Consider the following 22,543-nt stretch of genomic DNA (forward strand, 5'->3'; position numbering starts at 1 on the left):
TAAAATAAAATAAAATAAAATAAAATAAAATAAAATAAAATAAAACGTCAACACAAACTGTTTGCCATCATCATCGTCATCATCATTATTTTATTATAAAAGAGCAAAACACAGACAAACCCCAACAGCAAACAGCAGTAACTAAGCCACAATGTTTTAAAAGTCACAGACTTTTACCGGGTTCTACAGTATATTAACTCAGTAAACAATACATCTCTCTTAGCATTGCTATTTAATTACTTGTTGTCCTGGGTTGAAAAATAGAAGGCATCCATGACATTAATATAAAAGTACTATAGATCTTTAAAACATGTCGCATGGGAATTATAAGCTCCTTATTTGTATGTACAAATCGGAATAACACCAAAATAGGCCTACATATTTGAACAGACAAAACAATACGAAGATAATTTTGTTACGTAAAACAGGCATCCAGGAGAAGCGGGGTAACGATTCAGTTTGTTCCAGGTGCAATGACCTCAGGGCACCATATGGGTTTGTTTATATATGACTCTATTCATTAGCTACATGGCTGTTTGTTTAATCCACACACTCCCCCTTAGGTGGATAATCCCTTTAACTTCAACTCCACAAATGTTTTAGTCACAACACAGACCAAAATTAAATGAATCGGATATAAACATCACTGACAGTCCAGCAGAGTCCAATTAAAACGTGCACTGAAGGGGCACAATAGGAGAGCGCACTATGTACTGTACTTTTGCATATGTAAAAAAGGGAAAAGGACACAAGTAAATAAATGGCTTTGAGTAAAATATTGATTTAACAGTCAATACAGATGTTTAAATCACGTTAGCTCTCTCCATATACTGTAAGCAGAGCACTGAGAGCAACATTTGTCAAAATCTGAAACAAATCATCAAGTCGATCGGTCAGTTCATCATCCTGTCTGCAAAGACCATGCCCAGTTAAACACATCATCACTATATATGTATATTTTAAACCACAAGCTGTATGTAAGGCAGATATCACTGGGTACATTTTGACACTGCCATCTGATTCTGTTTAGACACATGCGTCGCAAGTTTCCTTTATTTAATGCATCAACACCTATATTCACAAATGCGATTTAAGTGAGATTTAGTTTGCAATAACGCATTTTTTTATGCTTCATTAAATCTGTGATTTATCATTGCAGTTTTAGTGGAGACACAGACACTCCAGAAATGATCTTTTCGGGGCCTCTGAGTGTTCAGGGTCCGGCTGCTAGCTGCTATAGCTGAAGCATGCATGCTTAGTCGAGTAGCTTACTTTAGAATAAAGAGTACTGGTTGATCTTCATACAGACGAGGAGCCAAGCAGATTAGTTTACACACGCAACCATACGCGCACGCAAGCAAAGTTGGGCACGCATTTATGGTGCCATGGCTGTGAAAGGTGAGCTTTGATAAGCTTTTTTGAGCATAGTTCACGAAAAATGGACTCCACACTAATGGTGGTAGTCTCTTTTACTGTGGGGACGATTTCCTAGTATGTGATCCACCTCTGTAGCGATGCCAGCTGTCATCTTTGGAATTACCTGCGGTTCACAGACACAGAAAGGTCCCATCATTAACGCTGTGAGACAAGCTAAAATAATATTCAGTATCTAATCATTATACCTGAATGGCTCCCAGATTCTCTGTTAGCTGACTTGCATTGGAAGATCCCAGGAGCACTGAGCTCACACCCTCATTCCTCAGGCACCAAGCTAGAAACGTGTACATAGTAATAGTTCTTAGAATAAAATCTTGGCCTATGTATAGATTTTATTTCATTATGTGTTCATTTGTGCATTATTGTACCTATGGCTAGCTGTGGCAGAGTGCATCCGAGCTTCTCTGCAATGTGAGCCAGGTCCTTTAGCTTGGCTTGCTGCTTTCTTCCATCTTCACTCATTATTTTCTCTTTCAACCACTGGTATGGCTAAAAGACGAACATTCGAATATATAAAGTTAAAATCAACCACATTAGTAGAATGTAGCTGTAATAAGCTTGATATGAGAGAAATTCAACCTGTACCTTCATTGACGCCCTGGAGGACTCTGGGACTCCATTATCGTACTTGCCAGTGATGATACCACAGGCCAAAGGCGACCAAGACACCACACCCACACCTTAGACAGAGCAATGACCACTAAGACACTGAAGCCCAACCACTAACTATCAGCCAGACCTGAGGACAAACAGACCTATCTTATGGTAGAGCTCTGGGAGCTGAGTTTCCACCTTCTCCCTCTGGAAGAAATGATACTCGGCCTGCTCGCACACTGGTGGAATCAAATTGAACTGCCTGGCCACAGAATACGCTTCCTAATTGAATGCGAATTGGAAAAAGGAGAAAGCGATGAAAACACACGTAAACACTGACCTCATTGTTTCCTTTGTATACAATGAAGATAGCCTGAGAACAAAATGAACACAGAATGTTTCCACCACTCACCATAATTTCCATGGCGGACCACCGCGATGTCCCCCAGTACATGGCCATCCCCTGGTTGATCACATGAGTCATGGCTCTCACTATCTCTGTTAAAATTAAATATCAGCGTGTGGGTACATTGTCAATAATTGAACAGATGATGGCGCCACCATCAACACGTATGCAACCTACACAATGACCATTTTAAAACTCTCCTTCACTCTAAACACAAAACATATATTAAGTGATAATTTGATTTCGGTGGAATTTTGTATGAGAACATAACAAAACCTCTTGAAGATAAATAGGGAGGGGGAGAAGAATGAGGATGAGAAACTGTTTCATATGAAAGGCCAGAGTCATTTTAAACCCATGTGGAAGCAGATGTTGTTTTGTGGACTCACACGAATGCAGGCGAAGGCTGTAGGTTAGGGTTAAGAGAAAGGATTCAGTCAAGCTTCACATAACACAACTAGCGGCCACAGTGGCTGTGAGTGGTTTGTGTGTTTGTGCCCGAGGCTGAAGTGAAATTGAATAAAAGAAAACTTTGAAGTTTTCTTATCAAGAGAGTTTTAAACTATAAAGCAAAGGTAATGCATGTGTGTCTGCTGGATGCTATGCACACAATTCATGGGACTATTTTCTCCCATAACTGCACCTAATTGTGTTTAAAGTGCACGAGAGAAGCACCTTCTATATTAGCGCAATGCAAATTCTCCAAGCAACACACAGCGAGAGCGAGCGCGAGGAGATGAAGCCGCAGCAGAATTTGATTAAAAAAAGAGTGATTCCTTTTCATCGCTACTTCTCTCTCTGGACCGAAATGTAGCTCAGCGAGAGACAGAGAGCAAGTGCGCGAGTGGGTGAAGCAGGTGGGAGGGTAGAGGAATAACAGTACATCTGCTCCAACAGGGAGGGAGGGCAGCGGGGATTTGGAGGGATGTAAGGACAGGAGGAAAGACTGTGAAGCAAGTAGAAACCTTGGAGGCGCATATAAGAAGTAAGAGTTGGTGAATGTATGAATAATCCACAATGGCAGGAGGGGGGGGGGGGGGGGGGGGGGGGGGGGTATGACTAACGGGTTCACAGCAACATCCATTCTCCTGGATGCAGCTACATTGTCATGGACCAGGATGGACCCAGAAGAGAAACTGTCTGATGTCTCTGCAGCGTTTAGTGTCTACTACTCAACCAAGTGCATCACTGCGCTGAAATGCAGATTTTGTTTTCTTGGGACATTTCGTGCGTCTCAACAGCCAGTACCAGCCTGTTCTTGGACGCGTCAGTGAGACTCGATCATTCGCTCATCTCCAGCCAGCAGGTACCACCGCGGCCCCACTCAGCACACTGTCTCTGTGAGCAGCGCTTTTAATGGGAGGTGGTGCTTATTTAAAGCGGATGTTTCTCCCCGCGCATGCACACGGGGCGACGATCGATGCGTCGCACCACACGGAGCCTTAAATCGCTAATGAAGGCGTTTCTCAGATGATGGTGGGGAAGGAGGCCCTGGATGCAGTCGGAGGGAAGATGAGCATGGAAGGACCGAGTGGGTGAGATGCCCTTTCATGCCGGTCTTTGTTGCTGTGCATTTCGGGACAGGGGTGATATCCTGGCACTTGAAAGAAGGCCCTGCCTGGATGGCTTTGAGCTCGTGCTCAGTATGCTGTGGTCGTATGATTTGATTTTCTCCACAGTGAACAACTCTTGGCTGAAGGGATTATTACAAAGTCTATTTATTGATGCCTTGTCTGCCCTTTCCCTCTACCCCAGACAAAGTGAATAAGGAATGGGATACTTTCCCTATTCACACTCTCTGAGTTAGTGTGTGTGTGTGTGTGTGTGTGTGTGTGTGTGTGTGTGTGTGTGTGTGTGTGTGTGTGTGTGTGTGTGTGTGTGTGTGTGTGTGTGTGTGTGTGTGTGTGTGTCACAACTGCAACAGTCAAGTGCACTAGAAATAAGGATAAAGGAATAGACGGTCTGTCACAAGTTGTCTCTGCTGTGAAAGTGGATTAGAGCCAAGAGAAGCAAAAGAGAAATCCACTAAAAGGGATGAGTGACTGGGAAAAAGGAAGCGGCGACGGCAACAAAGGCCGACTCTGTACACGCAGCCAGGACATCACTGTCTTTGTCGTCCCCAGGGGGACGCGACTCGTCCCACACAAAATCGGAAGCAGTTAAAGTCACAGGAAGGAACACAAACGGCACAGAAGTGTCCTCACACCTGTTAGTTTAGAAACATCGAGAGAGGAAAACTAACCAGTTGCTCACTATTCACTTCTTCATATTCATGTTGCAGGAAGCAAGCTCTTCAGGAAACCTTCCTGCAGTAACACACACATTTCCACTTTTGTGCCGGCGATTACGGCTGTGTACCTGCTCTCCCACTCTCTGCTCTATGATTTATTGTAGCGGCCTTGCGCCGGCATAATAAAGGATGAAACAAACATGTGCAATGTTTTACGGTGATCAATAAACCAGCTGGGGTTCGCAGACGGTGAGACCGCAACACGCCACGTAGCTGTACAATTATTAATGCCGCCCTCTGTTCACGCTCAATCATCCTGTCGGGCTCCTGGTCCATTAACCTATCCATCAGCATCAGCCGTAAACACTGAAGTGACTTTATTTGCAGCAGCAGCTTACTGGGAACCTTGATGGAGCGGGCTGCAGAGTTTCCCTGCAAGTGGGTGCGAAACAGGGTAAGCTAGATATATTTCAGCGTGACCAGCAGGACTGTCCTGCCTGTGGAGGAGGAAAGGACAGAAGATGGGCCCAAGTATCTGCGATGGCCTCCTGACAATGGAGTGTCTGAGGGAGGAAGTGGAAATATGCAAAAGAAGTCAAGCATGACATAAGGTAGATGTGTGGGAGAGGGTGATTGAGGCTAGATTGTTAAAGCAGTAGTGCACAGTGGGGCTCGTATCTAGTGAGACCAGTCCGAAAATATACCCTCTTCCCTGGGGGGGGGGGGGGGGCACTGGGAGCGGGTGCAGCTCAGAGACCCTGTGGAAACTAGCAATCCCACGGAGACGAAAAGAGAAGGAGAGGGAGCGCTGCGGACCGAAATAGAAGACATGGGATGAGGGATGATTGTGTGTGTGTGTGTGTGTGTGTGTATGAGAGAGAATTCACAGGCTCACCCACACACACTCACAAAGACAAACCCCTCTGGCCACAGTCAAAGGTCGCCAGTCCGGCAAGGGCAGCGGTCTTGTCAGTATTTTTCACCTTCTCGTGTTTCGGGACAACATGCATTGTCCCCCCCCCCCAGCCTGCGATCACTCACCCTCCATGGGGGTGTTGCTGTCGGGCCGGTTGGCAAACACCACATCCACATACTCGAGCTGCATCCTCTGGAGGGAGCCCCTCAAACCTGCGGCCGGAGGAGAGAAGAAGTCAAGGGACCGATTCAACCAAAGGACCACGGCCACCGGGACAGGCAGCATTGTGCATCACAGCCCGTGTTGTAAACACATCAGTAAAAAGGTTCGATTTGCACTAAGACGAATTAGCACGCTTTGAATAAAAACTCAATAAAGGCGACATGAGCCTGGAGTATCAGGCTCCACACACAAATAACGCTAATAGCAGAGAACTCAGGAGACTGCGGTAGAATTCATGCGCGCTGGAGAAAGAGAAATCCCGTCGACGCCTGGCCTCAGATGTGATGGAAGAGTGATAACTACCTAATCTATCTGGTGATGTTAATCATCCGACGCCGCCGAGCTGCAGCATCAGAGCAAATACACCCTGACTACAGCATCAGGACGCCCAGATCGCAAAACCAATGGTGTTCCTGTTCTTTCTTTACATAATCCGGGGTAATGCGGGGTGAATTGGATCCTGGGGGATGCAAAGTCGACGTGTTCATAAACTCGGCAAAGTGACAGTTCAGCCACATGTGACTCAGAGGCCGCCAGCTGGATCCGGCCCGCACATGCTTTGATACAGCGAAGGGAATCTGGGTTGTCATGTTCAGCGTGGTTTCGCTAAATCATCGTTAGGCACGAGCGCCATTCTCCAAATAACTACATGGTGTAAGGTTTATAAGTGATGAAGGCGTCGCACAGTCAAGGCACAAGAAATACACAGATAACAATAAAACTAATACAAATTATGATCCGACATTAGCATCAGATCAGACAGAGACTTGAGACATGAATTAGACTTTGGAACAAATACGAAAATGGCCCAGATCTGATTTGAACAAACGTGAACTAGTTTTTGAAAATGATCCGAGTCGCTTGGGGGTTAAAGCATTGGATTTGGGCCACCTCAGTGTGTCACGCAGCTTTAGCCCCGCCCACTCCGGCGCAGAAACATCATTACATGTGATTCATGGTGATAATTATAAAAGGAAAGGACACCGAACGCAGAATTTAGGTCAGAGTTAATTATTACGACTGAACCCACAACACTGCGTTGTTGTCGCTCTTGTGCAATCATTTAAAATAATAAATAATATCCAAGGGGACGAGGGGTCGGAGGAAAGGTCACGCTTATTCCTCCTCAATCGGCTCCCAGCGTCCGCTGAGGGCGGAACTCTCGCGTATTGTGTGCAGATCCGTCCCCCCGTTCACAGACGCGGGAAACGAGGCGACAAATGCGCCGGGAACGAGGACGACTGTGGCAAAGGAGGACGGCGGCGCCGCGGACGCGTGGCGGATTACTGCCAGAGGCTCCATCGGCGCCCGCTAATCCCAGCTGAGAGTCAGCTGGGATTCTGTCTCTGTCACCCGAACTCCCACTGTTCCACCGACACCCATTCAAAGGAAGCGAATCCCGGCCTGCGCCGTCATCCACAGCGTCTTCTGCCGCCTCACGGATTAGCTGGCGTTTACCAGCTGCGAGGGGCTATTTTTAGCATCGAGATATGACGAACAGCAAAACTGTTGTGCGGTGTTTTTGCGGCAAAATCGTCAAAATGCCGTCAAAAAGACACTGGCTGGTTTCTGGAGGTGATCAGTCCCGAACGCGATCCCCGAGCTTTGACACTCCATTCGACCCGAATGTCACTGAAGCAGTCACGCGGCCCATTAACAGGCCTGCGACGGCACCTGCACCCATTAGCGGAGGAAACGAGCGTCGGCGCGTGCCGCACTGAGCCAGTCCATCGGCTGGCGGCGCCACGCTGTCCTGGACGCCGGCCATCGCCTGGAAGCGGAACCCGCTTCCTCTCGCCGCCTCCGCTCCCCTCTTTCACATTCACTGTCCTTCCGCGGCGCTCCTGCACCGCGCGCTTTCCCCCCTTCTTGTGTGTTTGGGCGGTTGCAGAGGCTGTGATGAATGTTAATACTGTGGCAGAGCGCTGAGTCACTGCAGCAGGTGCACTGCGCTGAGGACCGGGTGGCGACTTGGAAGCGGGCCGGATCGGGCCAGGGGTACTTTGTAAAACGAGGGCATCTATGGAGGGTCGATGCACCTTTGTGTAATTATGCTGAGGGGAATCAAACAGGACGGAAGAGACGCAGACGGGAAGAAGGGGCGCGAATACAGGAGCGATGGGGACAAATACACTTGTTACCTTCAATTATGTGTTTCCTGTTGAGGCCTCTCTCTGTCTCTGCTCTGCAACAAAAAGGGGGAAGAGCACGTCAGGAGTGTCAGTACACATCAAGATATGCGCGAACCTAATGTAGGGAATGGAAAAACACCTAAAGGACGAAGGAGAACGCTACGAGTCTCTGCCTCCGTCTGTTTTCAAATCCAACCTACAAACACATCACGACAAATGAACATCATGACAGTGGGAACACTCTCATTCATCCGTTTCCAGCCTCTTGACAAGCGTCATGTTCCCTCCCCTCGTATTGTCTGCGCTGTGTTTTGGTTTCTCAGAGACATGTCGTGCCTCTTTAGCTGCTAAATGCTCCTCGGCGTTCGCCGTGACTCAGCGCGCTTTAGCCGGACTCGTCCGATTCCTTCACGGCGCGACTGAATGGAGGTCGGCCCGAAAGAACCGGAAGAACTACGCGTGTGCGTGGACGGAGCGTGCGCTTCCCTCGCCATAGGCCCGAAAGACAAAGAGGAAACGTGACTAATGCAGATTGAGGGCAGAATGGTGCAGCATGACAGCGAGAGCATGATATGACTCTTGGCAGTTTGGCAAGAAGGCAGTGAGGGTACGAGGGGAGGGAGAGGAGGTTGTTATGTGGACCTATGTGTATGCCACTCATGTTGGAGTGTGTTCCCATGCATGTGTGCCTGTGAGGTAGAAGTAAAGACATGAAGGGAAACACACACACACACACACACACACACACACACGGTTGTGTAGACGCACTTACTTTCCTCCCCAGTAGAGCTTTGTGGTGATCACCAGGCTGGATCTCCTGAGGGAAGACACACACACACACACACACACACACACACACACACACACACACACACACACACACACACACACACACACACACACACACACACACAGGAGGCCTCAGGATGACACAGCTGGACTCATGATCCTGCACTGACTTTCTGCTCAGCTGCGTGTGAGGAACTCCTCCACCATCAAGAGGAGCCTCTCCTTTCCCTGAACACCAACAAAGCCCCCTCCTCACTATAGAATTCCTCACGCTGGAAGTATCTATAATTTAAAGGGGTTCAGCGTCCAGGTGCAGGCAGGCAGCGCTGGGATTACTCGCCGCGGAGGACGATGCACCAGCTACGTCTAACGGCCGCGTGAATTAAAGCAATATTTCCTCAGGAGCACCTGGTTGCCATGGTAACAAATTTGCTTAGTAATTCTACTTTCCACATGTTGCACACATTCAGTACTAGCAGATGACTTATTAGAACGCCATCGTCACCGCGGACTAATTAGCAAATTAGCAAACTAAGACGCTGACGCTGCACTAACACACTGGGATGCTGGAACCAGCTTTCAGCACAAACTCGCAGCAAACAGCATCTGGAAAACCTTCAAAGGGGAAAAGCCATTAATGAGAAAATAATGACTGATGAGTCAACATGAGCCGCCTTCTAGTTAAACACCGAGTCTGCACGCGGACGATTTAAACACATTCCTCGCGGAAAACGCTTCACATCATCTGCGTTTTTAAGCGGCTGTGTTTTACCTCCAGCACTTCTTCCTGATGATGTTTCCCAGGATAATCTCCGCTCTGCGACGAAAGACAAAGGGAAGACATGAGATTAAATCTGGTACCATTTCTAAGAGGGAAGGGAGCGTGAACGTTATCTGCCGTGCATCTACAGCATGAATGCCCGATTTAAAAAAAATAAATTACTGGATAAGCGAGATAAAGGATAAACGTCTGTTTTAACCAACGCCTGAATCCCAGCAATAACCTTGAAATTAATATTCGTGCCCATACAGCTGCAGCGTGTCCCACATTATTACCCGCAACAATGTCCTGCCCTGTGAAGTCAGATTGAGCTGTGAACATAATGGGGAGCCTCCAGTGATGAATAGGATTATGTAAATCACTTTAGAGTCATGGCTACCTTTTTCATTCTCGGTTAATAATTCCCGGTCTAGGGCTAAACCTTGTTAATATCTGGTGTCAGATGAGGAGGAGGAAAAAACGGGGATCACTCACTTCCCGCCGGCGTAGACCTCGGCCGTGTCGAACAGGTTGACCCCGCTCTCGTAGGCGATGGTCATCAGCTGCTCTGCAACCTGACAACAGACAACCAAAAAAAAAACAACAACAAAAAAACAGGTTTCTCCTGGTTTTAAGGGCGATTTAATAATCAGACGTGAAATGGCCCAAATTCTACTTCAAAAAGCACCGACCCAGGAAAATCCCAGAAGAAGCTCACGGAGCGTAAATACATCACCAGGAAAACTGAACGGGATGTTGGTGATTAAAGTTGTTTACTGCTCAGCACAGTTCAGACAAATTTGACCTATTTTTTGTGTACTTGTACGCCGGAATTTTGTTGTGTCAACTTTGTTTGGCTGTGTGTGTGTGTGTGTGTGTGTGTGTGTGTGTGTGTGTGTGTGTGTGTGTGTGTGTGTGTGTGTGTGTCTGCCACTTAGTCCCAGTGGTCATCAGGCAGTGATGCAGTGATGAGCCGTCCCCAGTTCATATTCGCCTCCTTCAAGGCCAGATCAGGCGACTGGCGGAGGTCGTGCTCTTAATGACTTGTGACAGAGAGGGAACGCGAACTGACTGCGTGGCCTTGGCGCGACCAACAAGGACCCAACAGCCCAGAATAATCACCAGCCTCCATTTTTTCTCCAGTTACAGATGCAGCTGCTCGCTAGATACAATGGAACGGCATTAGCGGCGTTCGCGGGCTCACCTCATCAGATATCTGGCCTCCGAACGTCACCCACGTGCCTGTTGGAGGAAAACCTCAGAGTCAGACTTCTTCACACAAGACCAGTCGCACGTAAAAACACTCACGAGCAATTTAAGTTAGGAATTAATTAATACGTTGACATTTTGTCACGGGCGTATGACAAAATGCCCCCGTCCTGAAGGCAGCGCGGCTAAATGTCAGGGTTGAGCTGGGAGAGGCCGACTGCCATATCACGTTCCCATCCACGACGTGTGCAATTTTTTTGGAACGATGACACATGTCATTCAGTCTCACTGGACGCCACCACTGATTCTATAATCCAGTATTTGGAATTATTTTTATGATATTTCATCCATGTCCACCTGTCGTCTGTCAAATACTAGAAGAGGCCGGATGAATAATTGCGGCTGTGAAGCCTGTCAATAAACAGTATCACGTTGAGTCCTGGCTCGTGTGAGGTGTGAGGAGGTCGGGATGCGCTTCCACCTCTCTGACCTCCAGAGCAGAGACTCATGGTTCTTTCTCTTCAACAAGGAGCCATGTTATTTCCCTTCTGTAAAGCCTGGAAAAGTAACATGGAAATAAATCCGGAAGCCAGCAAACTTTTTCTGGCAGTTTCTAGTCGAGTGACTCGACGCCATCTTCGAATCCAGAATCCATATCTCACAATAAATCAGTCCTGCGAATGCATATAATGAAGAGTTCCAGGCTCCGTTCCTGTTCCTTCCGCCGTTTAAACACAGTTTTTCGTAGAACTTTTATACATTCTCCTCCAAACCTTCTGTTGCCTGATGCTTTCATTCATCTTATTGTCGTGTTCCATTAATAATAAATAAGACATAAGCTACTGGTAAATGTGGAGCCAGCGAACTAGTGTGGGCTCAGGGTGATTTTCTAAAATAATGGTTTGTCTGATATAATATCTGCCACGCTGGTTTTAAAGGAATAGTCTGACATTTTGGGACATTTAAGAATAGTCTTGGGGTGCAGCTAAATGAAACAGATGCAGTAAATATGATGTGAGGGGCGTTTTTCCCAAATCAAATATTCCTTATTTGATTATGTTTCAAACACTACAACACAGGGGCACAGACAAAATCAAACAGTGGCTTGGTTCAGTTCTTTTTTTTGTGAAATGGTCTTTTTTGCTTGTTTCCCTACAGAAAACTGGTGCATGAAAATAACATTGTTTTGCTTAAGGGCACTGCAGCACCGATGAGGCTCGCCAGTGCCGAGGCTCGAAACGAATCGCTGCAAGTCGACGGATGTCTCCCTCTTCACCATCCCTCCGTGCTGATCCATTTACAGTGGCTAAATTAAAATCATAATTGCCTAATTCATTCACACATTTTCTATCATTAGACGTGCTTTGGTATCTGCATCGTTCTGTGTCAAATTGGTTTGTCTACAGAGACAAATCTCCTTCAAGTGCCTTGGCTCATATATGCACATGCACCCATTAACATAGAGAATAAAGCACACGCACACACTGTACGCTAAATCAATCAGAGCTATCAGAATGAATGAGCGTGTTTACCCTCTGGTGTCCATTGGCTGCGTGATAATTGAGCAACTTGTTTGCTGGAACCAGTGCTATTCATTAAATATTAATATATAATAAAACTAAAAATATTTACACTCTGCAAATGGCTTTACGCTGTCTCTGGCTCCTTTCCATGCATCTAAAATATGCATGAGATTGGGAAAAAGGTGAACCGATCGCTCTAGAGTCTCTATATACGCACACATGAGGTGAGTTTGCACTTGGTTGCTCATGAAATCATCAGACATTTGGCCTTAATGCTAATTAAATATACTCACCGAGCCCCAGACAGGAGACACGCAACCCAGACTTCCCCAGGTTCCTACGAGAAAAAGCAAAAAAGCGTGAAGAAGGAGCCAGTTTAGACTCAACGTGTCGGCTGTGACTGTGATTGAGGTCGTATCGGTAGTAAAAAACAACTAGAGGCGAGAGAATCGGTGTGTGACCATCACCTTTAACCTGCCTTCGTCACTCAGAACTATCGATTATAGGGGGAGAGCGCTCTTCTATTAACTGTGCACATGGTATGTATGACAATTACGTCTCCTCAAATCAGTTCATTTACATCCAGCTGATCAGTGCCTTCAGCTCTCGTTAACACAGCGGAGGGCAAAGGGGGAAATCAGAGCTCTCGCCGTCCTCGCGTCTCGCTTTGCAATCTGTGCCACATTACGTCCAGCTGAGCGGGAGACTCACGCGGCGCAAACCTTTAACGACTCCAAACCGACAGGAAGGAGAGATGAGGCGCTGCCGCCTGCAGACGCTGCACCGACGGAGCAGACGCGGCGCCCGGACGGGGCGAAACGCCTGGAGACGCGCTCGCTGGACAGAACCGGCGGGGCCTCGGGCTCACGCGGCGCCATCGCCGCGGCAACGAGCGCCGGTCACAGCCCGCGTCTGCAGGCGTTCCCTCGTTACGGCGAATGAGGCTGTGAAAAGAATGCAGTTGTTTGCTCCAGTCTTTGCCCGTGGAGATGTGGGAGGACTGAGCCGGGCCCCAGCTACTTAACGCGCCCTCAGCCAATTCAATTAGGCGTCCAACACAGGGAAGCATCGGTCATTGAGGCGGAAGCCAGGAGGGAGCAAGATCAGGGATCAGAGCACAGGAATGGAGGCGTTAACACACAGTGAGATGCATAAATTGAGATTATTCGATTACATATGAACGTGTTGATGAGAAATGAGAAACCATTACATAACAATTATTATTAGTGCCCCTCACTATTACCTGATCAATATCTGTTTTTATTGTCTCAATAATTGCAGGTGAATCCCCTTTGTCTTTTGGAATCATTCATAAGATAAATATGTAATGTTTGAGAGACTTAATAATAAAAAACAAACAAACAAAGAGCTCCCTTTGGATTCACCTCCTCTGTGTTTTCTAGGGAATAAGGAAGCAGGATCAGCATCCATGCATGATCATTATGCACTCAGCCCATTATAGCACATTATAGCGCCGTCCAGACCGGGGCACTGGTGCCAGAATAAGTCGGGGGTTTGTGAGGAGAAAGAGCTTCCGTCGCACACAAGTACTTTTTAAATTGCATTTGATACAAAGAAAAGCATCATTCGTGTATATACACTTGCACATAAACATCTTTGCAGTCTCGCCTGGCGCAGTCCCTCATGCTTGGATGGCGCCCAGAAGAAGCCTCGAAGTAAGATGACAAATGAGTCATTTGAAGACGCCCCCTCACACAAACCTGTCACCACTTATGAACGTCCTGCGGGCAGCTACTGTATGCGGACCCGTCTATTCATAGAGGGTCGCCCGCCGAAACAAAAATATCTCGAGTGAACATCTGGCTCGCGTTGTGCTTCAACTCATAGGAGGAGCGACCTCCTGTTGTGGGAGGTTGGCTTCTTATTCTGGAATGACACACACACACACACACACACACACACACACACACTGGAAGATTCTGGATCTTGAGATCAATATTTGTCAGCTAACACTTTTGTCCTCACTCACTGTGGATTAAAGCAGACTAAGCAGCCCACACAGGCCGGCCTTGACGGGCGGTGGGATTAGACGGTTCCCACCGTTCACTGCAGCCATGATAATGCTACCAAAATAATTCAGTGCAGGGGCGAAAGGCGGGTCACAGTCTAAATATCTCAAAGCTGGGGCCTGTGTGGGTGGGAAGAAAGTAGGGAAGTGAAGCACTTTGAGGGGAAAATGGGCAGATTACGAATGAAGGCGAAGCTCCAGCTGCGTTGCTGGGGGAAAACGCAGATGAAGCCAACGGGTGTGTGTGAAAGCGGAGGACGCGGGGAGCGATGACAGACAATAACAACAGACACGAGTCCAAAGCCCGAGTTTAAGCGGCTCAGACGCCCTCCGCCGATGATGCGGAATACGACGGGAAACGGGAAATAGGAGGTGACAGAACCGGCCCCGCAGGCGCCGCGCTCGCGGCCCCTCTGCGCACGTGCGTGTTTGTGTAATGAAAAGTCTGGTTATTGCTACGAGGCTGGAGCGCACGTCGCTCCGGGCGGTTTTTCATTTTCACACGCGCCCGTCTCCGCGTGCACTTTGTCATGTTTTTACAGCGTCGCTCTGGAATTTCTCCGGAGTCTCGGAATTTAGACGCCGCGGTGGGGAAACGCACGCGCGCCATGGGGGGAGAGCCTCGCTCGGAGAATAACAGCGTTTCAGGCAGGAGACACATGATTGAAGCCAGTGGCCTGTGGGTTGATCCTGTACTGAAAAACACGTGGGCAGATCTGAAGTGGTTGATGCAACGCGTTGTGGATTTCAGAGAGAGCTCAGCCAAAAAAAAAAAAAACTATAAAATAAAATAATGTCATGCAAACCAAAAAGCTAGAAATCCTACTGTGGATGGAAAATGTGTCAGACAATTTAAAGGCATCATTTTAGTTCGGATAAATAAATAAAACTATTATTTTGAGGTTTATTTCAAAAATCAGAAAATGATTAAAAACTAATTACCTCAGTTGCCTTTTAGAATTTATGCTTGTGATTGAATTTGCATTGAGTTTTTCTCTCCCACACACACATACAGACGCGTGTTCTGTTTGTTGTGTTTGCTTCCAATTATCTTAATGTTCACGCTCGGTTTGCACCGGCTACTTTAGTGGGGGGACTCAGAAGCGCATTGGCACGTCAACAGTATCACACAGCCATTACAGAGGCCCGTTTAAGTCGTGACCTTTAATTGAAATGCAAAGACCATAGCGTTTAGCTGAGACGAGGAGCCCGCGAGTCTCTGGGGAGGAATAGGGTCGAGCTCGTGTTTTTAAACGTGCGCCAAACTGTCGGAACGTAAAATTTCATTGACGACTTCTGACACGCGATGAAAAAAAAAAACTGGGCAAAGGCGGCGAGTCAAAGAGCCGGATGCACGCGCGTGAGCGAGCGCGGCGCGATGTGCAGACACGCATGACATCACCTGCGCAGCAACGCACCTGTGCGCGGCGCGCGGAGAGCGGAGGACGCGCGGCGCCGCGGGGGGTGGCGCTAAGCGTCATGTTCCGAGGCCGAGGGGTTGCGTCAGTTTCAGTTTCAGTTTTTTGCGTCAATTCTACCGACGCCACATAAACCCACACTGCGCGGAGAAGGTGCGTTTGAGGAGAAATGGCAGCGTTTACCAAACGTCACGTCAACAGCGCTTTAGCTGGCGGTCGACCGCGGGAGGGACGGATTTTTAATTGGAATCAAGAAAAATGGAAAAGACTCTTATACTTTAGTCTCCTCACACGGTGGACGCACAGATGCACGCGCAGCGGAGGCCGCCTCTCTCTCTCTCTCTCTCGCTCTCTCTCTCTCTCTCTCTCTCTCTCTCTCGCTCTCTCTCTCTCTCGCTCTCTCTCTGATAAGCTCGTATCCAAAGGAACCGACAGACGGGATTTTTGCATGCCCATCTGTGGCACCGAGCCGGAGCGACCGCGCGGAATCCTCCCAGAACCTCCTGGACCGTCCAAAGACCTTCTGCTGCCCGATTAGCGTCATGAACTCCGGTGCAGACGACCAGGGCAGAACGAGTCGGCGCCATCTTACGCTGTTGGCCCGTTAGATGAGCTGATGGTGTTATTACACGGGCTCCAGCCCGTTGGGCCACGCGCATGCATTCATGTATGGAATCCGATGCTTCCCCTTGTTAGAAAGACAACTTTCAGAGTTTTGACCAAAGCACATCACTCGTCCGTAACCATTGACGCTTTCACAGGCAGCTTTGAGCCGCGCTCATTTGACGCCGGGAAGCGGCTCGAAGTTGGCCATTTCAGTGTTGTTATGGAAACGAGATGGGGCCGCGTGACAAGCAGACACTCACCACACTGAACTGCACCGCGTCCAATCTGCCCGGGTTCTGTTAGTTGCCTCCGTGTCCGTGGAGTGACCCGAGCGCCCCTGACTGCACCCCCACCCCCACCACCCCCACCAGACACCCCCCCTCCCTCCCCGACGGCGACCCGGCGGGCGATGATGTCACCGTTTCCAACGCGTTTGTGCTCCCGCGGTCCGGGTTAAGAGCCCACTCGCTGAGATAAGAGAGCTTCGTTGACTTGGCCCGGCCTCGTTCCAACTCCCACGCGGACGCGCGCCGAGAGCCTTCCAGAACCCGCCGCGCGGCCACGGCCGCTAATTCGGCCATTCGAGCTACTGGATGGGAATGCTTCTCCTCAAGGGAACAATGGGGAAGTCACACACGTCGTTTCTACACATCTCACTGGTTATTTTAATTTTTTTATATCACAGCGTTGGTTCACTCATGATGAAGATGAATTCTGTCCAACCGGCGCCTGACTCACAACCAAAGACGGTTTTAATTAAACCTTTGAACCTCCTCACATCCTGCTTCTCCACAGGCTTCATTCATTTGGACCAATGACAGCACATTAAGTCGCCGGTAATTTTATATCTTGGAACGCAAGCGCGTTCTTTCTGTTGTTTTTTTTTTTTTCAACCAAGACACTGCCACACCATCCCACTCATCACCCGTCACCACTCATACGTCTCCATCGTCTCCACCAGCGCCCTCGTAAACTAGCCTCTTCCTCGTTCAGCGTTTGCGGGGCTACGTACCGGTACTTCATGCCCGTCAGCTTGGCGGTGGACTCCTTGAGGTTGTGGTGGTAGCGGTGGGTGAAGGAGCCCAGGCTGCGGGCTATCAGCGCCACGGTGCGGAAGCGGGCGCGGGCCTGGCTGGTGGTGTTGGGGCTGGTGGCGTTCTGCTTGCTGTGCTCGCCGTTGCGCGGGGCCTTGAGCCCGTGGTCCGTGCACGCGAAGGACACCTGCATGGCTGCCGGTCCGGCGCCAGAGGCCGTCGCTCAGCAGTCAGAGAGCTAAGGGTCCGCGGCCCGGGCCCGGGTCCGCCCGGCGCCGACCAACGTCATGCGGAAAACGCAGGCAGGAATAAAGGGGGGCATGAGACACCCCCCCCCCTCCTCCTCCTCCCCGAGCGTCGAGCTGAAGAGCCTCAAGCCGACGTCACGCAAAGAGCAAACGGAGCAGCGGCGCCGGCCCGGTCAGAGAGCGAGGAGGTGCGAGGACGGCCCCGAGCAGCGACGGCTCCACCTGAGGACAGGAGAGGGGATGGAGATGGAGGGAGGGAGAGGAGAACAGGCACTGCATGAGGAGACGCTGAGGCCGAGGGCGAAGCTGCGACTAGAAGACTGTCTGACACGTGGAGGTTCCTCCAGTTCAACGCTTCCTGCTTCTCGTGGAGAATGAGCGCTTCTGTGCTCTGCCCTACTTCTCCTTGACTTTATCTCATCTCTCTCGTTCCTGCCCTAAATATTTTCCACTTTTACACCTTGGCTTCTGCCTCTGACGTATCCCTGATTGGCTTCTTTCCTTTTGAGGGGTCTCTTTAATGCCTCGGGGGTCTTTCGCGGCTAAGCCTTTAGCCGAGCACCTGGGGTGAGAGAGTAACACTCCACAGCCATTCTTGACACCGCATAAACGCCACGCACACACGCACACACACACACACACACACACACACACACACACACACATCATCACATGCACCTTCCCCGCTGTTGTCACACATCCTAAAAACAAGGTCATGCTTTCACAGCACAGCATGCAAATAGATCCTACACTCACAGGTCGCCCGTGTCAAACAGCTGCATCTGACATCACACACCAAGTCTCTACTGACGCTGATAGGAGTCCTCGCACAGAGTTAGCGGTCAGCGGCGCCTGGGAGACAAGGACGCGGCCCGGACGAGAGCCCCCGACGGAGGGACGCGCGTCCCCCTGGAACTTTTAGCAGAATCGGACGGTGAGACGGAGCCGGCGGACGTCCCGCGAAAGGTCCGCATCCGGAGAGAGAGACCGGGTCCCAAAGTCCTCAAGACAACTACCGCCGGCGCTCACGGTCCCTGGCTGCGCGGCGAGCACGCTGCACGCGCTGAGGAGACCTTGGAGCGGACGAGCGAGGAAGAGGAGGAGGAGGAGGACGGAGGATGCATGGCGCCTCACTTCAGGGAGAAGAGGACAGATGCAGTGAGGAGGCGAGGAGCGGCGCGTGCTGAGAGTAGAGAGAGTGAATGAGGAGAGAGAGCGAGAGAGGGCGAGAGAGGGAGAGAGAGAGTGAGAGAGAGAGAGAGAGAGAGCGTGTGCGCCGGCTCTGACGGACTGCCTGAAAGAACTGCAGTGATTCTGTGCTATGGCGCCACACGGAGAGCGAGAAAGAGAGAGAGAGAGAGAGAGAGAGAGAGAGAGAGACATTTGTGGTATATTCTGAATGGAAATAAACTGATGTAAGCTGACACAAGGTTTACTATTTGCACCTCGGGCCGGGTGTTAAGGTGCCATATTGTGGGCGATTGAAGTCACCGACACGCGAAAGTCAAACGCGCCTCGCTTCACCCGGTCCGTGACCCGTGACATGTCTCGGGGTTCCAGACACCCACTCTGACGCTGACGTCTCGCAGCAGATTTTTTAAATCCCCAACCAGCTGACGAGGCTCCGTGAAACACAGCGTGCGCTGTTATCCGGGCGTCGCGCGTTCCTCCCCCACGGAGCAGTGATGTGACAACGCAAGGGTTTCACAGTTCACTGCACCTCCACGCGCCTCCGGGCCGAGAAGGTTTTATTTCTATTCTTATAATTGTCTGACGACTGAACGTGGCTTCGGCGCGGCCTCGTCACCGCGGGAGATGAAGTCGGCTTCCGCTTCAGCATCTTGGAGGTGACGCTGGTCAGGGATGCTCTATTTATTCCCTTTCCACATAACTTGACTCCAACGTCTGGAATGAAATGCTGACACGTTTATAAAAACCTGACGACAAATCCCCGCGTTGCTCAACTCACTGGATCCAATTTCAGCCTCGATAATTCCTGACCCTCCAGAGCCGCCGAAGACGCCATGCAACCGTTTTACAGCCTGATTAGCACGTGCCACGGTAAAAGGAGTGATCCTCGCGTGGAGGCACCGGCGGACGTAAAAAGAAATCCCATCATTGTGATGTTCTGGCATTTCTACGACCAGCCGAGCCCGGATTTGCGTTGACTCTGCTGCTCCTTGACACTCCGGAGAGGTGCGTGTAACCGAGCTGCAAACATCCCTCTAATGTCACCAACGCCCCGCGGGGCTCCGACTTCCTCCCCGTCGATCCCATTTAAAAGCGTGTCAGTCTCAAGAGTCAAGCAGAACCATTTTTCCGCTATTATCCCCGACGGGCGACAACGCAGGCACCCCGGGGAGAACCGCTCTGCCCTCAATGCTCCGCTAAGAGCCCGTTGCAGAGTTCACAAACTTTACCGCACCGCATGCGGTGACGTTGACGCGGCACCGCGACGCGGCACCGGAGCGGTTCCCAACATCTGTCGCCGCAGGAAGCGATGCTGCTTATTCACGAGAGGCAACGCTCCCATTAGACTCAATGCGGCATCATTGCAAGTAAACGGCCGGTGCTTGACTAAAAGGTGCGTGTTTCGCATAGTTGTATTGGTTACTTACTTTTTAATCAGTGCTAAGCTCCAGAGAAAATGGGGGATAATGAGGAGGGAAACCTTCCCACTGCTGCCTCTGACGTCACCGCTGCTCCAAAGCAACTCTCTGCTCCATGACACCCATTGTGTCTGTTCTCCCCCATCTCCCCCGTCTCCCCCGTCCCTCTGCGCCGCAGATTATGGACCGGGAGCGCGAGTCATTGTGATGCGCTTCGCGTACGACGCCACAGAGGAGGAATTGGTTTTTTAATCTGTCTTAATAGGGTGGCGCTCGCTTTGTGCAGACAGAATGGTCACAGTTAATAAGCTCGGCGAATTTCACTCTGGGCCTGAAAAACATGAAGCATGAAAAAAAAAAAAAAAAAACAGAAGAAGAGGCTTAACTCTCAACTTGACAGAAAAGACACGTGGCGAGGTTGCAAATTAAAACGAAACGTTTGATCGTAGTCATTAAAAAACTGCAGTTCTTCCTCCTCATCATCATCATCGTCGTCATGGAGCATTTGATGACACTGATAAATGCTGACATCTTTATTGTGGCAGCGCTTCACAGATGCCTAGTGACCTTATGGTTCTGCCCAGCAGACATGTGGCAGAGATTTATTCACGGGGAAAGAAAAGTGGAGGTAACGGGGTTTATTTAAATAAACAACATCAATATGGCCTTTTACTGACCACATTTATCTCAGCACAAATCATCTGGGCAAGGATGAGGGTAATATGTTCAATAAAACAATAACCATTAAGCGTTAATTACCAGTTGTTACTGTTGTTTTTACATACTGTACACGTCAGTTTAGTGGGTTTGGGAAACCAGTTTAACCATTTGGTCACTTCTTGCTGGGTTAAGTGGTTAAATGATCCCCCAGCAACAGCGAAACCTCTGGAATTATCACATGTCTGAGGTGTTTAGTCAGTATGCATGAACACACACACACACACACACACACACACACACACGCACACACACACACACACACACACACACACACACACACACACACACACACACACACACACACACCAGAATATCAGCGTCTGACCGTCGCTGCCTGTCGTTCATTCTCTTCCTGCTTTGCTTCTGCCAATTCTCAGGCCTTTTCTTCATTACTTATTCAAATCCTAAGCCTCTCCGCGGTAATGAAACCTGCTACTGCAGACACTACAGTACGTCTGACGGTGGCCCCGTGTGCCCCAAACATCAAGCCCCTGCAAAATCTCAGAGGAGAATTAGCGCTGGGTCTGCTGTGTTGAGACACACACTTCCTTATCAGGAGATGAAAGCACTGGGGTTTTTAACAGGGCCGTGACGAGCACGGTAAAAAATGTAATCCTCACTCCCCGACGTCTCTAAACGCACCGCACCCTCTTCAAGCATTCTGTCACATCCTACCTGTAAACCATGCTGGCGCGGGGCCGGCCGCATGCCTGGAACACGCAGCCGTGCACGCACGTACGCAGGAGCTCACGGAGGCTCGGCTGCTCCCGGGCTCCGGCCTCGACGCCTCCCGGTGCGGAGCTGCTGCTGCTGCTGCTGCAGAGCTGCGCTCGGCCGCCCGCCCCCTGCCTCTGCTGGATGGAGCTGGAGCGGCGCTCCAGCCGGGGCCCGCCTCTCTGCCTGGGCACCGAGATCTCGCTGCAGGCCGCCTTCAGGTACATGTGTGGATCCACTGCCCGGTGGCCCCCTCACTGTCAATATATTTAGACACGGTGGCCTGTGACCCGTCCATGTGAGCGCAATGCAATGCGGGGTCACGCGGGGCCACGGGGAATGAGTGCGGCGCTTTGGATGTTTGGCCCCGGGGCCAGCAGATGCCCGTGAACACATAAACACCGAAGACAGACGCACACAGAGATGGGGGGGGGGGTCCCTGTGTGCCATACCTGCCGTGTCAACTTTATTCTTAGGCGGCCGGGTAATTAAAAGACAAAGGCGGCTTTAGCTGCAGCTGCAGCGAGAGGAGTCTGCCCGTGCGTTCGACAGCCCCGAACAAAGCCACGGGTTTATTTCCGTCGACTTGTCAGAAATATCTGCTCACCTCCGATCTGAGCCGCAGCTGTGCGATCCAGCTAATCTGCTCCGGGAACGCAGCACGGAGCGAATGCTTGAACAACGGAGGCAGAGAACCGGATACGAGTAGGACTGAGTTCTGCTGCAAAAGTGAAAGAAGAACTCAATGTCCATTAGGGCTAATTCATTAACTAAGGCTTTGTCCAATGAGTCTGTTTTTAATGGAGGCGTCTCATCACATCAGGAACAAACCAAAAAGCTGCACTGATGGAACGACCTTAAACCTGACCTCCAGTCAGCTGCAGACTCACACTCAGAGCCCTTTGAGCTCCACACAGACCCCAGCGCTCTGTGTTACTTGTACTTGT

At 49.9% G+C, this 22,543-nt stretch overlaps 1 protein-coding gene across 5 annotated transcripts; it reads right to left on the reverse strand.

Annotated features, from left to right (window-relative positions):
* Window positions 1-70: 70 nt before the first annotated feature.
* Window positions 71-21,838, reverse strand: kcnab1b (potassium voltage-gated channel subfamily A regulatory beta subunit 1b). 5 transcript variants are annotated; one of them, XM_055503606.1, is made up of 15 exons: window positions 21,558-21,696; window positions 17,284-17,775; window positions 12,512-12,555; window positions 10,691-10,728; window positions 9,982-10,061; window positions 9,499-9,543; window positions 8,710-8,754; window positions 7,947-7,990; window positions 5,709-5,795; window positions 2,444-2,529; window positions 2,193-2,313; window positions 2,023-2,117; window positions 1,806-1,926; window positions 1,623-1,711; window positions 71-1,540 (listed from the first exon to the last, which is right to left on the reverse strand). In XM_055503606.1, the coding sequence occupies exons 2-15, from the start codon at window positions 17,496-17,498 to the stop codon at window positions 1,451-1,453; spliced, it is 1,200 nt and encodes a 399-aa protein (XP_055359581.1). In that variant the 5' UTR covers window positions 17,499-17,775; window positions 21,558-21,696; the 3' UTR covers window positions 71-1,450. The 5 variants fall into 5 exon arrangements, with proteins under 5 accessions (XP_055359581.1, XP_028986908.1, XP_028986907.1 ...); XM_029131075.3 differs by lacking the exon at window positions 21,558-21,696 and adding an exon at window positions 18,350-18,821; XM_029131074.3 differs by lacking the exon at window positions 21,558-21,696 and adding an exon at window positions 18,310-18,821.
* Between the last annotated feature and the right edge of the window lie 705 nt (window positions 21,839-22,543).

Source organism: Betta splendens, chromosome 17, assembly GCF_900634795.4.
Source record: "Betta splendens chromosome 17, fBetSpl5.4, whole genome shotgun sequence".
Classification (NCBI taxonomy): domain Eukaryota; kingdom Metazoa; phylum Chordata; class Actinopteri; order Anabantiformes; family Osphronemidae; genus Betta; species Betta splendens.